Genomic DNA, 18,589 nt, shown 5'->3' with positions numbered 1-18,589 from the left:
AGATTGGAGAAGTTGGGACTGTTTTCCTTGGAGAGGAGAAGACTGAGAGGAGACTTGATAGAAGTTTTCAAAATCATGAGGAATCTGGACGGAGCAGATAGGGAGAAACTGTTCCTGCTCGTAAACAGATCGAGAACCAGAGGGCACAGATTTAAAGTGTTTTGCAAAAGAAGCAACTGTGAGGTGAGAAAAAGCTTTTTCACACAGCGAGTGGTTTGGGTCTGGAATGCACTGCCTGGAAGTTTGGTGGAGGCAGGTTCAATTGAAGCATTCAAGAGGGCATTGGATGATTATTTAAATAGAAACAATGTGCAGGGTTACGGGGAAAAGGCAGGAGATTGGCACTCGGTTAAAATGCTCAAGAGCCGGTGCAGACACGATGGGCCGAATGGCCTCCTTCTACACTGTAACAATTCTGTGATTCTGCTCCCACCTTGAAGGCCGTGATTTTCTCTACAGCCGGAGTGAATCACACTGAGACTCCAGTTCCCAATAGGACCCAGTGCCCCAGTGACTCACTCTGAGGCTCTTACCCTGTCACCCAATTCCCTCAATACCCCTGTCACTCATCCTGAGAGTCAATCCCTTAAACCCCAATAATTCCAGAACCTCAGAGACTCACTCTGAGCTGTGCTCTGTAACACTGCTGATGTCGCTCAGGAATCAGCCTGATATTTCTCAGCCCCACACCATGTTGAGGCATGTATCTCCAGTATACTGCTGGTACAGGTATTCACTGTCTACGGCTGCCTCTTCCTCCAGGTACCACATCCTAAGAGGGTGTTGGCAACCATGGACTTCCACTGGATGGGCCTGTGATTATGTTTGGAACATACTGCAGTGGTTTGCTGTTACCTTCTGCAGTATGGCTGACCAGGAAACTCTCCTGCTCGTAACCACGTATCAGGAGGATTTACAGGCTGACAATAAGCCACTCCATGGCCATTGAGGCCTGAAGTGGGACTCGAACCTGGAGCTTCTGGCCCAGAGTTAGGGACAGTACTGCTGCGCCACATAGCATCACAAAATAATACAGTGCAGAAGGAGGCCATTCGGCCCATTGGGCCTGTGTCAGCTCCTTGGTGGAAGCCCTCCCATTAATCCCGGGCTCCTGCTATTCCCCCCACAGCTCTGTAGAAAAAATTCTCCTCATGAGATTCGAGAAGGTTCAATTTGCATTCAGTAAACCAAATAGAACAGCTTCCGTCTGAGTCCTGGACATTCTGCATTACCAGGTTCTGCGGGTGTAAAGGCCATTCCAGTTTGTGACAGGATGGAACTTTCTCAAGGCGTGAGGGAAAGTAGTGGAGGAACAGCCGAGGTTACAGGTTCTGCTCACTATACGCTGACCCCCTACGCGAACTGTGGGTCTGTGCCACACTGAGTGTGGGCAGAACAGGCTCAGCCGCGATGCACACCGCAGTTGAATAGCCCGCGACCAGTCAGTGCCAAGGCTGGCAACATGGGCGGCGGCCGCTTGGAGGGGGCCACTGGGGTGACTGCACCTCTGGGCCCAGGGCCCAGTGAGGGAGCCAGTGCCCTTGGAGAGGAGGGGGCTGAGAATCAAGAGGTGGGAGATTTAACCTCTGTTGCTGCAGCTCAGTAACAGCAGATGGTGGTGAGGGTGGGGCGGTGGTGATCAGGGAGGGGGGAAGGTCGAGGAATTGAAGTCAAAATGAACTGCGCATGTGGGGACCGTCTGCAGAGAGGGGCGGCAATCACCTGGAGTCAGACTGCAAACGGTAACAAGGGCCAGGATTTTATGGCCCGTCCCGCCTGGCGTGATATTATGGACCCGCCGAACTGAATGGAGATTTAAGTAGCTCACTGCATCTGCTGGGCGGGGTGGGGGAGACACGCCATGGTGGGGCTGTAAAATCCTGACAAAGAAAAACATATGGTCGAAAATGGTCCAGTGGTGTTGCCAATAGAGAGATTCGCAGTAGAGCTGGCAGCTGTAGGTGGTTTTGCAGTGATGCGTCTCTTATGTGTGCAGTCAGCGGCTTTAGTTCCAGCTCCAAGTTGATGTGGCTTATTTCTAAAAACTGCTGTTAATAGCAGGGAGTAATTGCTGGCTGCTCATTGCACAGCCCACTGACCACAAACAGGCCATTTGGTCCAGCTACTACACGCTGACGGTAATATCCCACGCAAGCCTCCCTTTCTGCTCTCATTGGCTCTGTCCGCCCTGCCCCCCACGTCTCTCTCTATCGGAAAGGATAGACTTGCATTGGAGGCGGTGCAACGAAGGCTCACTAGATTGGTCCCCCTGGGATGAAGGGGTTGTCCTATGATGAGAGGCGGAGCAAACTGGGCCTATATTCACTGGCCTTTGGAAGAAGGATCTCACTGAAATGTACAAGGTCCTGGAAGGGGTTTGACAGGCGTGGGCGCTGGGAGGTTGTTTCCGCTGGTCGGGGAGTCTAAAACACGGGCGGGGGTGCAGTCTCAGGATAAGGGGCCAATCGTTTAGGGCTGAGATGAGGAGAAATGTCTTCACTCAAAGGCTTGTGAACCTTTGGAGTTCTCTACCCCAGAGGGTTGTGGATGCTCCATTTAAGGCTGTGATTGACAGATTTTTTGGTCTCTCAGGGAATTAAGGGAGGGAAAATGGAGTTGGAGCCCAAGATCAGCCATGCTTGTATTAAATAGTGGAGCTGGCTTGATGGGCTGTCTAGTCGACTCCTGCTCCTATTTCTTCCGTTCTTGCATTCCCTTCTCCCTCATCTTTCCCTTTACCCGTATCGGTGTTTCATCACTCCAACATAAGCATTGAGGAACATTCTCCGATATTACAATAATATTGCTTCTGGAAATCACAGAATTCCACAGTACGGTAGGAGGCCATTCAGCCCATCGGCAACTGTGCTGGCTCTCCCAAAGAACTATTCACTCAGCCCCATTTCTCCCTCCTCCGTCCTTTGACCAATAGTTATCCTTCAATCAGCAGCACTAAACCCAATGGATTATCTGGTAACATGAAAGGGAACCCCAAAGCTGTTTATAAACAGTAAAGGGATAGTTCAAGGAAAGGCAGGGTTACTTATGGAGGAAAGGGCATGGCTGAGAAACTAATTGAATACTTTGCATCTGTCTTTGCTGAAGATGGCAATGCTGTCAATGTCACAGTATAGCAAATGGATTGGGTAAAAATAGATAAAGTGGAGGTGCTAGAAATAACTAAAGATTCCTGGATACGAGGTGTTCAGGAAAGATAGGGATGGAAAGAAAGGAGGAGGGATGACAGCATTGACTAAAGAGAATATTACAGTGCTGGAGGGAGGATGTCCTAGAGGGATCGAGGGCAGAATCTATTTGGTTAGAGTTCAGGAACAAAAGAAGTGTGTTATGCTGTTGGGTATATTCTATAGCCCATCAACTAGTGGGAAAGATATAGGTGAGCAAATTTGCAAGGCAATTGCAGAGAGGTGCAAGACCTGTAGAGTAGTTGAAATAAGGGACTTTAATTATCCTAATATAGACTGGAATAGTCATAGTATAAAGGGCAGAAAGGGGTAGAGGTTCTGAAATGTGTTCCTGGAATTTCCTTGATCAGTATATTTTTGCTCGAATGCCAGAATATTGTCAGGGTCCATAGCCTTTGCCGTATCCAATGCCTTCAACCGTTTCTTGATATCATGTGGAGAACTTGATTGATTTTTTTGGTCAATCTCTTTCGTCAGAGGTTCAATGTTTATTTGCGCAAGAGAAAAAGGCATCAAGTGCTTATAGTTTCTGTTATTGATACTTTAAAGGTCTTGTTATTTGACACTTTTAGGATTGTTGCAACAATAGTTTTTTTTAATAAGAAAATTATGAATGGGTTTTTTTAAGCAGTTCCACACATGCCATTGTTACAGTAGGGTTCATTAGTTCTGTACAGAGTGTATACTGGGTGAATGGGCATGGAAGTATCATGAGTTGGCATGGGTGGCTATGGTTGGGTGGTATGAGATGCCATGGAGGGGACATGCGTAAGACCTTTTGCCCTTGCGACCTTTCTGAATTCAGACTATGGTTCACGACTCCTCTGAGGGACTGTGAAACCATATAATTAAGTATCTGTCCCAACCACAAAAATTGTGCGAATCTAGGAGATGCCTATGTGCACAATGCAGCTGACCAGGTCTGGAGTGCAAGGTGCGGGTATGCAACCCAGACCGTTTCCCTGCACCACTAAAAACTGGGGGTGCTGGGAATGAGGGAAGGGATCCTGGAATCGGGCCCTGCCCGCCATTTTTAAATGGCTCCAGCATGCTCATGAGTGGGTTAAATCCCGGTCCTGAGCGTACAAGATTTTAGGTCTCCGCTTCTGAATCATGTACCGCACATTGCACTTCCTCACTGGGCCATGGGAGGGCAATAGAGAGTCATTCTGAGTCTCTAATGCCGGTACAATGATGAGGGTGACACAATTGCAGCAGACTGGTCCACATTGGACATGGAGCACGGGGACAAATACTTACCCATCTTCGTTTCTAAAAGTTGCATCGAGACGTCATCCCTGAGCTCTTTAATTTCACGGGAGATCTGTTTAACTGAAAATGAAACAATTGTTATTAGCAGTCCCAACTCCGACTGTCTCGAGCTGAAGAGTTGTCTCCAAGTGCATGTGACTGGGGCCTGGTGATACAATGGGAAGTAAATAGGTGAACATGATGTTCTTAAAGGGAGCTTTCAGGCTGGCTATTTCGGGAACAGGAACAGGCTCTTCGGCCCCTCGATGAAGTGATTTTCAGTTAGATCATCGCTGACCTGTATGTTAACCCCAAATATCCCCATTTGCTTCATGTCCCTATGTAACCCCTATGTATGGGTTAGGGGCAGGGGTTAGGGTTAGGGAGGGAGGGAGGGAGGGTTAGGGTTCAGGGTTATGGTTATGGTTAGCCTTAGGGTTAGGGTTTAGATGTTAGTTTTAGGGTTAGGGCTAGGGTTTGAGGTTAGCCTTACTAGTGGGTGTTGGACTAACTGGTTCAGTTAGAAATACAACGCTTATAAGATTGCTATGTTTTGAGACTCTTTAATTAGGCGAGATTGAGGAATGAAGGGGGTCATGTGTAAAAACTCATCTAAAAACCCATCTGGATCACTAATGTCCTTCAGGGAATGAAATCTGCCATCCTTACCTGGTCTGACCTACATGTGACTCCAGACCCACAGCAACGTGGTTGACTCTTAATTGCCCTCTGAAATGGCCTAGTAAGCCACTCAGTCCCAGGGCAATTAGGGATGGGCAACAAATGCTGGCCTTGCCAGCGACACTCACATCCCATGAAAGAATAAAGAAAAAAAAATGTGACCTGCTCTGAATTCTGCCCAATAACAAGCCAGGGTGGCTTTGTTATTAAAGGTTAAAGGGAGGGCCAGGTTGTCTGACTGGGAAGGAAGTGCCAGATGTTCACACCTACAGACAATTGTTAGAGCAGCTGTGTTGAATATGATAGGCTGTTAGGCTTCAAGTCTCACAGGCAGATGTTAGGCATGTCAGGTTTGTACTTCAGGCTGTCTGTTTAATTCCAAGATAGAATGGGATTTGGGGGTCTAGAGGATAGCTAATTAGCATTTCTACCTGGATACAAGGCCTACGTGATTCACGTTGCCATGGAGATAGGCTTTGAGAGTGGAATGGCCCACAGGAAGCCACTGTGTCATCAGGTTTCAGTTTTCTAAGACGTCCCTGAAACTCACAGACACAAATCAGTCTGCAAGAATCTGAGAGTGTGATAGAAAGAGCGAGAAAGAGAGAGGGCAGGAGATAGAGGCATCTAGTCCCGCACCTGAAGCAGAGAAACTGCTGACTTTATGTTGCACCCATGCAGAATGCAGGTGGGAGCTCACACTCACGTTGAAGAGACTGAATTCATGAGGGTTTAAAGGAGGCTGGAAGATTCGCGCAGCCTTGGCTAGAGAGAAGGAATCTCCAATTTAAACCTCATAATGAAAGTCAGTTCTGGAATTAATACCAGCTGGGAAAGGAGGAAGGAAGCAGGCCATCGGGAGTAGAGGAGAGCTTTGGACTGGTTCCTGGAGAATGAAGAATCAACTTAAGATACAGAGTAAAGTATAACCGCAACAGGGGATCCTTGGTTGTGCCAAAACTTAAATGGGGAGTTTCCTTTGTGTGGTTGAGAGTCAAAGATGCCTAACAAGTAGTGTTTAGCTTTGGTTGCATTTAGTTTGTTAAAGTAAAAGTCTGAAAACTTGAAATCTTGTCATGCGATCCTTTCAGTCAGTCACGAGAAATTCAAATATCTTTTTAAAGTCTCTCCGGAGGTCATGACATGTGTCTGTGAGTTTCAGGGACGTCTTAGAAAACTGAAACCTGATGACACAGTGGCTTCCTGTGGGCCATTCCACTCTCAACGCTTATCTCCATGGCAACGTGAATCATGTAGGCCTTGTATCCAGGTAGAAATGCTAATTAGCTATCCGTAGTCATGACAGTCCAAAGTTACGCAGTTTCCCTAATCGCACCTTCCTGAAAAGAATATTACATTAGCTACAATTTTCATATTGAAAGACGATTGAGAAATTATGACAGGAGCCTCAAATCTCCTCTCTCACTTCCTTCCACAGCCTTAGACGATACCTCCAGGGCCCTGTGACTTATCCAGCTTAAGCTCTGCCGGTCTTTTCCATGTTAATTCCTTCTCTACGGTTTTCCAGTACTGAAGACACTCAGATTCCCAACACCGTTTGGGGTTGGGGGGGGCGGTGTGACACGTGTTCAGGGACTTACATTTCAGCAATCCGACGACGAATATTATAGTCAGCAGAACAAAGAGTCCCAGGAGAATGTAGGCAGCGACGTTGGGGTATTTCCCCTGGGCTGCTCCTGTTGTCCCGCTTGCATGACCTGGAAGGAGAAATAGAGGTCAGAAAGTACATCTTGCAGGGTAAAAAAACAGATCGCCTGTTTGTAAATGATTAAGGCGTTGGCCCCTTAGAGGGTGACACTGGGGAATTAATAACAGGGGACAAGGAAATGGCAGAGACTTTGTACAAGTGTTTTGTGCCTGCCTTCACAGTAGAAGGTAAGTGGTAGGAAATCAAGAGGCCGAACGGGAGGAGGAACTTAAACAATCATGATCGTTCTAGGAAAGTGAATGGGACTAAAGGCCAACAAGGCCACTAGGCCTGTTGACCTACCTGTACCTAGTGTCTTGAAGGAAGTGGCTGGAAAGATAGTGGATGCATTGGCTGTAATCTTCCAAATTCCCCAGATTCTGGAAAGGATTGGGGAACTACAAATGTAACATCGCTATTCAAGAAAGGAGGGAGGCAGAAAGTAGCAAACTACAAGCCAGTTAGCCTAACATCTGCCCTTGTGAAAATGCTAGAACCCATTGTTAAGGGGATAGGAGCAGGACATCTAGGAAATCGTAACACAATATGGTAGAGTCAACATGGTTTAGTGAAAGGGAAATCGTGTTTGACAAATTTACTCGAGTTCTTTGACGATGTGACAAGGATGGATAATGGGGAACCAGTAGATGCAATGTATTTGGATTTCCAAAAGGCATTTGATGAAGTCCCACATAAAAGGTTACTGCATAAGATAAGAGCTCATGGTGTTGGGGGTGAGGCATTAGCTTGGATAGAGGATTGGCTAACTAACAGGAAACAGAGAGTTGGGAAATTTTCAGGTTGGCAAACTGTAACTAGTGGAGTGTCACAGGAATCAGCGCTGGGGTTTCAGCTATTTAGATTCTATGTTAATGACTTGGATGAAGGGACCAACTGTGTTACAGCCAAATTGCTGATGATACAAAGATAGGTACGAAAGCATTTTGTGAGGAGCATTTTTTTTTATTCATTCACGGGATGTGGGTGTCACTGGCTGGGCCAGCATTTATTGCCCATCCTAGTTGCCTTTAAGAAGGTGGTGGGTGAGCTGTCTTCTTGAACCGCTGCAGTCCATGTGGTGTAGGCACACCCACAGTGCTGTTAGGGAGGGAGTTCCAGGATTTTGACCCAGTGACAGTGAATGAACGGCGATATATTTCCAAGTCAGGATGGTGAGTGATTCGGAGGGGAACTTCCAGGTGGTGGTGTTCCCATCTATCTGCTGCCCTTGTCCTTCTAGATGGTAGTGGTCATGGGTTTGGAAGGTGCTGTCTAAGGAGCCTTGGTGAATTCCTACAGTGCATCTTGTAGATGGTACACACTGCTGCTACTGTGCGTCAGTGGTGGAGGGAGTGAATGTTTGTGGATGTGGTGCCAATCAAGCAGCCTGCTTTGTCCTGGATGGTGACAAGCTTCTTGAGTGTTGTGAGAGCTGCACTCACCCACGCAAGTGGACGGTATTCCATCACACTCCTGACTTGTGCACTGTAGATGGTGGACAGGCTTTGGGGAGTCAGGAGGTGAGTTACTCGCTGCAGGATTCCTAGCCTCTGAACTGCTCTTGTAGCCACAGTATTTATATGGCTAGTCCAGTTCAGGTTCTGGTCAATGGTAGCCCCCAGGATGTTGATAGTGGGGGATTCAGTGATGGTAATGCCATTGAATGTCAAGGGGCAATGGTTAGATTCTCTCTTGTTGGAGATGGTCATTGCGTGACACTTGTGTGGCATGAATGTTACTTGCCACTTGTCAGCCCAAGCCTGGATATTGTCCAGGTCTTTCTGCTTTTGGATATGGTGTGCTTCAGTATCTGAGGAGTTATGAATGGTGCTGAACATTGTGCAATCATCAGTGAACATCCCCACTTCTGACCTTATGATGGAAGGAAGGTCATTGATGAAGCAGCTGAAGGTGGTTGGGCCGAGGACACTACCCTGAGGAACTCCTGCAGTGATGTCCTGGAGCTGAGATGACTGACCTCCAACAACCACAACCATCTTCCTTTGTGCTCGGTATGACTCCAACCAGTGGAGCGTATTCCCCCTGATTCTCATTGACTCCAGCTTTGCTAGGGCTCCTTGATACCACACTCGGTCAAATGCTGCCTTGATGTTGAGGCCAGTCAGTCTCACCTCACCTCGGGAGTTCAGCTCTTTTGTCCATGTTTGAACCAAGGCTGTTTTGAGGTCAGGAGCTGAGTGGCCCTGGCGGAACCCAAACTGGGCATCAGTGAGCAGGTTATTGCTAAGCAAGTGCCACTAGATAGCACTGTTGATGACCCCTTCAGACGTAGAGAGGGCCTGAAGAACAGTAGGACAGACCAAGGTGTCATTTGGTGATAAGAGCTGCACCACCATCGCGATGGCCTGGACAGGATCAGTGGAGGGACGTGCAGCTGGGTGGGGAAACTCCCATAAAAGGGAAAGTGTCAGCAGCTACGAATCAAGTTCAGAGCCAGGTCATGGTGTCCATACACTCGTTCACAATTTGGTCAAGGAAGGTGGTCAAGGTAGATGGACATAGAAGACATTCATGTTGCATTGGCCTGGCAAAAACTGGTCTGTTTCTCACCCTGAGAGGGAGATTATTTCCCCAGGTGGTTGAGATGTATGATGAAGAGTCATACGGACTCGAAACATTAACTGTGTTCCTCTCTTCAGATGCTATCAGACCTGCTGAGTTTTTCCAGCTATCTTTGTTTTTGACTCCCGGTTACAGTGTTGGGATAGGCACACTGTTGATAAAATCCATCCCCGCCCCCATAAAATCTCTCTCTCTCTCTCTCTCTACCCCTCTTATTCCTTTTGTCAGCTCTCCTCTATGCTTTTTGGATCCGTTTGGTTCCCTACTCAATTATGTGGAAGAATTTCTGTCTTTCTCCCCACGGGGATCAGTAAAGTAACATATGTAATGACCTCTCACTGTGGGACCTGAAGTGGAATGCGACCCTTGCCAGCCTGGATCACATTGTGTGCCTGGAGCATTGGGGAAGGCTGCAGCAGGCTCCCGGGATTTCTGTCTTCACTGTTTCTTATTAATCGCGAACTTTGCGGCTCTGTGTTCACTGAAGAAAGATTCTTGTCTTTCCAAAACAGAAGCGTAGAGAAAGGTATTTTGGCAGCCGACAGGGCAGAACTGAGATTCCACTCTTGGACACCGTCCAGACTTTGGGTTCGCTGTTTCCTTATAGAGGATAAAAAGCTCAAACAAGCTGACATTCCATTTCCCACGTGGCCCTGGTTCACTCTGGACTCATCGACCCCAATATGATGTCAAGCTCAATTGTTTACGCCAACCCTGCCAGCTCCAAGAGCCAAGGATTAGCTGGCAGAGTGCACGAAAAATAGCGTGGGGCGGGATTTTTACCTCGTCGGGCCGGAGGGGTGACTAAACCAGTCGCCACCCGCGATCAGGCCCTGACCATGGTTTCACGCTGGCTGGCCGGTGTGAATCGCGCGGGGCAACGCTGAGCACCGCCTGGGGTGGGCGCGGGAGGAGGGCGAGAGTGGGCGTCTGCGCACTGAAATCTCCATGGAGGCTCAGGGCTGCCTCAGGGAGCTGAAGATTTATAGCAGCGCCAATAAAGGATTGAACAAACAGGGCGACCATGTCCCCTCGTGCCAGCCTGTCACACGAGCAGGGACATGTTCTGAATGAGGTTTGAGCATCGTTACTTTAACCTTTAATTCCTGTCGGAAGCCTCGTCCCGCCCGTGGATGCGGTTTCACGAGAAATCCAAAGGCTGTTCGGCCTTTTCTTACCGCCTGCCGGCCGACCGGTTGGATGAGCAGCGAAACCTCCGATTTGATTCATTGATTAGGGGCCTTCACCGGCCTCTTAATTGTCGGCGGGCGTGAGTGAAATATCGCGAGAGTGCGCGATGATGTCGGGACGCTCGCCTAAAGCCAGCGCACACTATTCTACTCTCGCTCGGGCCGGGCACGCGCCCACCTGACGAGAGGAGAGTTCCACCCGTAAGGCTAGTTTCAAAATGGTGTATTTCATTTTCAATTTCTTTGAATGTTTTTAAGAAAGGAAGGAAAGGCTTGCATTAGTATAGCGCTTTTTACAACCTACCGGACCTCTCAAAGTGATTTAAAGCCAGTGAAGGGCTTTCTGAGGTGCGGTCACTTGTTGTAACGTGGGATGCGTGGCAGGCATTACGTGCACAGCAAGATCCCACAAGCAGCAATGGCCTGATAATCTGTTCCATGTGATGTTGATTGAGGGATAAGCATTGGACAGGACACCGGGGATAACTCCCCGGCTCTTCTTCGGAATAGTGTCATGGGGTCTTTCATACCTGCTGAAGCAGGCAGGTGGGGCCTCAGTTTAACATCTCGCCTGAAAGACGGCACCTCCAACACTGCATCACTCCCTCAGTACTGCACTGGACGCGTCAGCCTTGATTTCTAGGCTCAAGGCCTGATTAATGGCTACAAAAATATTGGCAAGGGGAAGAAAAAGACTGTTTACCCGGATGGGGTGATAGGCGGAGAGAGGTCACATGCTCCAACCTCCAGGAACATGGACAACCAGAACCTACTTTCCCCTGGAGGTGTTTAGGGGGTGGGTCGGGTTTTGGAGGGCAGGTGGCGAGGAACCAAAAGGGGGGGTGACAAATTGGGGAAGGGGGGTGGTGTTACCCCCATTGCGCGCCCCCAAATGGATGTGTGCCCCCTCATTCCTGCTTTTTTGAAGAAGCCCTTTCAAAAATAGCCTTTGCACTCTGGCCTGCCTGGCACTGCTCAGCATCTCATGGCAGTGGAGGCAGATTGAGGCCCTTAATTGCCCTTTAATTGGGCAGTTAAGGGCCTCGATTGGCCTAAGGGCGGGCGGCCTAGTGGGTGACTTGCTCACTCCTCCGTATTATGGGGAACAGGTCAGGAATGGGCAGGGAGGAGGTGGGCTGGGCACCCGACATATTTTATGTGCCCCCCACCTTCCACACCCAGCCCCCGTAAACACGCCCAGTGGGGGCAAGTAAAATCCAGCCCCACTCCTTTACTTATAAAGCCCAGAGGCCTGTATCCCTTTTTAACTGCTTTACCAGCTTGTCCTACCACCTTCAAAGATCTGTTTATGTAAACTCCCCGGTCTCTCTGTTCCTGCACCCCTTTAAACATTTATATTTTCAATTACGTTGCCTCTCCTCATTCTCCCCTCAAATATCAGCCCAGGTTTCTTACTTACCTCAATTATTCACCCTCAAGAGTCAACAGTAATAACAAACTGCATTTATATAGTTTCAAATAGTCCCTTGGCAATACAGAACTTGAGTATGGCTGAAAAAAGAGACATGCTATTGAAGCTTATCATCTTGCACTCATCAGGACAGATTCATAAGAATACCAAATCTAAAGGGAACAACAATTTATACTGCATGAGAAGAGAGTGCTGATTGGATGGCAAGCGGATTCTGATTGGTAAAGGCATTGCCATGGAGGATGCACCAGGGAACAGTGGGATAGACTTAAAGCAGGGTCTTAAAGAAGGAGAGAGGGGTGGAGAGGCAAAGAGGAGCAGGGAATGAATTACACAGGTTAGGGCCTAGATGCCAGAGGTACATGCTCAGTAATCAATAACGCTAAACAAAAACAGAATTACCTGGAAAAACTCAGCAGGTCTGGCAGCATCGGTGGAGAAGAAAAGAGTTGACATTTCGAGTCCTCATGACCCTTCAACAGAACAATGCTACTGGACGAGTAATCCAGACTAATGCTCTGGAAATATATTTGAAACCTCATGATGACAGCTAGGGAAACTTAAATTCAATTATTAATAAATCTGGTATTTAAAAAGTTGGCCTCAGTAACAGTGACCATGAAACTACTCAATTGTTGTAAAAGCCCATCTGGTTCACTAATGATCTTTAGGGAAGGAAATCAGCTTTCTTCACCCAGTCTGGCCTACATGTCATCTCAGCAATAAATCAGTTTTCCTCCATGTTGAGCATCACTTGAAGGAGGCACAGAATGTACCCTGGGCAGGGGGGCTTCAACCTCCATCACCAAGAGTGGCTCAATAGCACCACTACTGACCAAGCTGGCCAAGTTCTGAAGGACAACATCTGCTAGGTTGGGCCGATGGCAGGTGGTGAGGGAATCAACAAGAGGGAAAAACGACTTCAATTTGTCCTCACCCATCTACCTATTGCAAATGCAATACTGTCCATGACAGTATTGGTAGGAGTGACCAACTTACAGTCTGTGGAAATAAAGTTGTGTCTTCACACCCTACATCATGTTGTGTGATATTACCACCGTGCTGAATGGGATAGATTCAGAACTCCAGATCTAGCAGTTCAAAACTGGGCATCCATGAGGTGCAGTGGGCCATCAGCAGCAGCAGGATTACATACAAGCACAATCTGTAACCTCATAGCCCGGCATATCCCCCACTTTACCGTTACCATCAAGCCAGGGCATCAACCCTGGTTCAATGAAGAGTGCAAGAGGGCATGCCAGGAGCAGCACCAGGCATACCTCAAAATGAGGTGCCAACCTAGTGAAGCTACATCACAGGACTACTTGCGTGCCAAACAGCAGAAGCAGCATGAGATAGACAGAGCTAAGCGATTCCACAACCAACAGATCAAATCAAAGTTCTGCAGTCCTCCCACATCTAGTCGTGAATGGTGGGGCACAATTAAACAACACACTGGAGGAGGAGGCTCCACATATATCCCCATCCTCAATGATGGGGGAGCGGAGCACATCAGTACAAAGGACAAGGCTGAAATATTTGCAATTATCTTCGGCCTGAAGTGCCGAGTGGATGATCCATCTCGGCCTCCTCTGAGGTCCCAGCATCACAGATGCCAGTCTTCAGTCAATTTGATTCACTTCACATGATATTAAGAAACAGCTGAAGGCACTGGATAGCGCAAAGACTATGGGCCCTGACAATATTCCAGCAATAGTACTGAAGATTTGTGCTCCAGAACTTGCTGCGCTCCTAGCCAAGCTGTTCCAGTACAGCTACAACACTGGCATCTACCCGGCTATGTGGAAAATTACCCAGGTATGTCCTGTACACAAAAAGCAGGACAAATCCAACCCGGCCAATTATCCTTCCCCTCAGTCTACTCTCGATCATCAGTAAAGTGATGGAAGGAATTGTAGGCTGTGCTATCAAGCGACATTTACTCAGCAATAATCTGCTCGCCGATGCCCAGTTTGGGCTCTGCCAGAGCAACTCAGCTCCAGATCTCTTCAAGCCTTGGCCCGAACATGGACATAAGGGCTGACCTCAAGAGAGGGAAATGAGAGTGATTGTCCTTGACATCAAGGCAGCATTTGACAGAGTGTGGCATCAAGGAGCCCTAGCAAAACTGGAGTCAATGGAAATCAGGGGGAAAACTCTCCACTGGTTGGAGTCATACCGAGCACAAGGGAAGATGGTTGTGGTTATTGGGGGTCAGTCATCTCAGTCCCAGGACATCACTGCAGGAGTTCCTCAGGGTAGTGTCCTCAGCCCAACCATCTTCAGCTGCTTCATCAATGACCTTCCTTCCATCATAAGGTCAGAAGTGGGGATGTTCGCTGATGATTGCACAATGTTCAGATACTGAAGCAGCCCATGTCCATAAGCAGCAAGACCCGGAGAACATTCAGACTTGGGCTAAGTGGCAAATTAGGGATGGGCAACACATACTGGCCTTGCCAGCGATGCCCACATCCCATGAAAGAATAAACTAAGTGGTGGAGTAAAGGAAGTTAGGATATATGCCTGTCACACATGTGTATTCATTCGGTTCATCAAACTGCACACTGAATACACACCATCCTGTATCGGAATGATGATATCACTGATGCGATGTCATCATGTCCTGAGATGTATGACGAATGGGGGGAGTTTAATATATTGCAGCTGAGGAATCGGAAAGAAATCATTTTATTTTTATTTTTATTCACCAGCTTGGATAACCTGGGAATTTGCTGGTGGGAATTTGAAGAATCTTAGTTCCTGGAATATTTTGCGGGGTTACACAGTGAAGAATGTGAGAATCTGGAGATGGTGCAGACAGGACAGAGAGGCTGAGACTAAATGTCTGGGTGTCAATCACAGGGACAGACCCAGAGAGATGGGGCGACTGTAGAAAGACAAGGATGTGGCTGAGGTGTAGGAAGCAATGAGGGGATTGGACACAGGCCTGTGACATCGATTGTTTGAGACGGACAGAAGTTCTAAAGGGCGACATCAATAAAATCCAGAAGCTGAGAGATTAGCTTCCTGGAGGATATTCTTTTAACAGAGAGGCATCAGACTCAGGAACTAATTATGGGAACTTGTGGGAGAGGCGGGAATGGGAATGGGATGCATCCTGAACGGCAATTTTATCAGCTTTTGGGAACAGAGTGTTCATTCAATCAGGAATTAGTTTAGATTGTGCAGAGTCTGACACAACCAGACAGGGACAGAGATTGAGACAGAGATCGAGACAGAGACAGAGAGACAGAGACAGAGAGAGACTGAGAGAGAGAGAGGCATAGAGAGAGACAGAGAGAGGGACAGAGAGAGAGACAGACAGAGTCAGAGGCAGGGAGAGAGACAGGGAGAGAGACAGAGACAGAGAGAGAGACAGAGACAGAGAGGGACAGAGAGAGAGTGGCAGAGCGAGATTGAGAGAGAGACAGAGACTGAGACAGTGACAGAGACAATGACAGAGACAGAGAAAGAGGCAGAGATAGGGACAGGGAGAGAGGCAGAGACAGAGGTAGAGGTACAGATAGAAACAGAGGCAGGCACCGAGACAAAGTGAGAGAGACATGGAGGGAGACTGAGACAGAGACAGAAACAGAGATTGAGGCAGGGACAGAGGCAGTGATACAGACAAAGATCGAGAATGAGAGCGAGACAGAGACAGGGATAAAGACAGAGGCATCTCCTTTCCAACCCCTTACACTCCCATTCCCACCAGCCTACTCGCACTCCATCCCTGCTCCTCCCTCTTCCATTCTTCTCCCTCCCACTCCCATTCCCACCTCTCCCATTCCCACCTCTCCCACTCCCACCTCTCCCACTCCATCCCTGCTCCTCCCTCTTCCATTCTTCTCCCTCCCACTCCCATTCCCACCTCTCCCATTCCCATGTCTCCCACTCCCACATCTCCCACTCCCATTCCTGCTCCTCCCACTCCCACATCTCCCACTCCCATTCCTGCTCCTCCCATTCCCATTCCCACCTCTCCCACTCCCATTCCTGCTCCTCCCACTCCCATTCCCACCTCTCCCAATCCCACCTCTCCCACTCCCATTCCTGCTCCTCCCACTCCCATTCCCACCTCTCCCACTCCCATTCCTGCTCCTCCCACTCCCATTCCCACCTCTCCCACTCCCATTCTTGCTCCTCCCACTCCCACCTCTCCCACTCCCATTCCTGCTCCTCTCACTCCCATTCCCACCTCTCCCACTCCCACCTCTCCCACTCCCATTCCTGCTCCTCCCACTCCCATTCCCACCTCTCCCACTCCCATTCCTGCTCCTCCCACTCCCATTCCCACCTCTCCCACTCCCATTCCTGCCCCCTCTCCCTCCCACTGCCCGATGTAAATCCCAGGCATTTACCTCCAGCTGGTGCCTCCTGTGTGCCATCTTGCTGTGCGTCCTCAGCTGACCAGGTGGTAAAGGCGTAGAAATGAAAGACATACAAATAACAGAATGTAAATAGAAACACACCAAACATGACTTTTCACCCTTTTCACACAAGTACTAATTGTGTTACGTAAATAAATCCTTACAGCACCAGGGAAAATCTTTGAATGAAACAGAATTCGAATCCGGTGCAGGAATGATTCTTGCCGAGGTCTAGACACTCTCATTGCTGGAGATGGACAGCGCTGACTCAGACAATGCACTGACTGGGAGATTCTTTCTGATTCACTCTTGGGGAGGTGTGGACCTCAGCGGCATCATCAGCATTTATTGCCCACCTCTGGTGGTCTGCTTGAAAATAGGGTGGCCACTGACCGTTCTCAGGGATACCAGATACTCCAGCCAACACCCCACCCCACACACACGCGCGCGCGTGCACACACATACACAAGCACACACACACACCAAAACACACACACACACCAAAACACACACACACACGTACATAAACACACACACACACACACACACACCCAAACACACACACATACATAAACACACAAACACAGACACCCAAACACACACACACACACAAACACACCCAAACACACACCCAAACACACACACACTCAAACACACCCAAACATACACCCAAACACACACACACATACACATACATAAACACACACACACACACATACATAAACACACACACACACACACCCAAACACACACACACAAACACACACACACACATACATAAACACACACACACACACCCAAACACACACACACATACATAAACACACACACACACAAACACACACACCCAAACACACACCCAAACACGCACACCCAAACACACACACACACACACATACATAAACACACACACACACACACACAAAGACACACTGAAACACACACACCCAAACACACACACACTTACATAAACACACACACACACACCCAAACACACACCCAAACACACACACACATACATAAACACACACACACACACACATACATAAACACACACACACACAAACACACACACCCAAACACGCACACCCAAACACACACACACACATACATAAACACACACACATACACACACAAAGACACACTGAAACACACACACCTAAACACACACACACTTACATAAACACACACAGACACAAACACACACATATGCACGCGCACACTATTTTTATTAAAATAAAATACTGCACATAATGAAACCAGTGTTTTAGAGTGAGCTAGGGGGAGACGGTGGATAGAGGTCATGTTACTGGACTAGAAACCCAGAGGCCCAGGATAATTCAATGTGGCATGGCAGCTGGTGGAACTTAAATTCAATGAATAAATTCAATTAATTAATCAAAAAATAATCTGAAACAAAAACTAGTCTCAGTAATGGTGACCATGAAACTACCATCGATTGTTGTAAAAACCCATCTGGTTCACTAATGCCCTTTAGGGAAGGAAATCTGCCGTCCTTACCTGGTCTGGCCTACACATGACTCCAGACCCACAGCAACGTGGTTGACTTTTAACTCCCCTCAAGGGGGAATTAGGGATGGGCTACAAATGCAGGCCTTGCCAGCAATGCCCACATCCATTGAAAGAATAAATAAAAACACAGCTAAATTGAACCTCCAGTTTGGAACGGAGGGGTGAAGCAGCTTTAAAAAAAAATCGAATGATGCTTTCAATCAGTGGCTGTTGCATGTCTCACGCTCCCCTCAGACTCATGGCAGCTACTCATTGGAGGGCAGTGTGTGCTGTGTGCATCAGAGTGACGTGGCAGCATAATGTGAGGGCATCATCAAGGATGCGCACACAGACAGCCAATTGCCACTCCCCCAAAACCCCCCTGTCTCTCTGCCTGTCTGGATAGGCCCGGGGAGCTTTGCGGGGCCGGTATGGTGGCCCAGAGGCAATACATCTGTGATAAAGTGCTTCCCTAGAGGCTGAAAGGCACCTTAAAAAATACCGGCCAATAAGAAGTCCAGTTCAAATTGGGTTCCGCGCAGGGAACAGTCCAAGTGAAAGTCCAACTGACCGGTATAAAACTGAACATAATGGCCACCGAGAAAATGATGGTGAATCACTGGTCACTGAGTCAGAGCGGCACAGGAAGAGGC

At 48.2% G+C, this 18,589-nt stretch overlaps 1 protein-coding gene across 1 annotated transcript in view; it reads right to left on the bottom strand.

Moving 5' to 3' along the window:
• LOC144668790 (asialoglycoprotein receptor 1-like) overlaps nucleotides 1-16,548 on the bottom strand; it is a 35,847-nt gene extending 19,299 nt beyond the window's left edge. Inside the window, exons 1-3 of the mRNA XM_078531137.1 lie at nucleotides 16,416-16,548; nucleotides 6,740-6,856; nucleotides 4,467-4,538 (exon numbers count right to left, since the gene is read on the bottom strand). Of these exons, the coding sequence (XP_078387263.1) occupies nucleotides 4,467-4,538; nucleotides 6,740-6,856; nucleotides 16,416-16,533 (307 nt within the window). The 5' untranslated portion in view covers nucleotides 16,534-16,548. The remainder of the gene's footprint in view (nucleotides 1-4,466; nucleotides 4,539-6,739; nucleotides 6,857-16,415) is intronic.
• Between the last annotated feature and the right edge of the window lie 2,041 nt (nucleotides 16,549-18,589).

This window comes from Cetorhinus maximus, chromosome 28, assembly GCF_964194155.1.
Source record: "Cetorhinus maximus chromosome 28, sCetMax3.hap1.1, whole genome shotgun sequence".
Classification (NCBI taxonomy): Eukaryota; Metazoa; Chordata; class Chondrichthyes; order Lamniformes; family Cetorhinidae; genus Cetorhinus; species Cetorhinus maximus.
The sequence above is the reverse complement of the archived record's forward strand: the minus strand, read 5'-3'. Positions and strand labels throughout refer to the sequence as shown.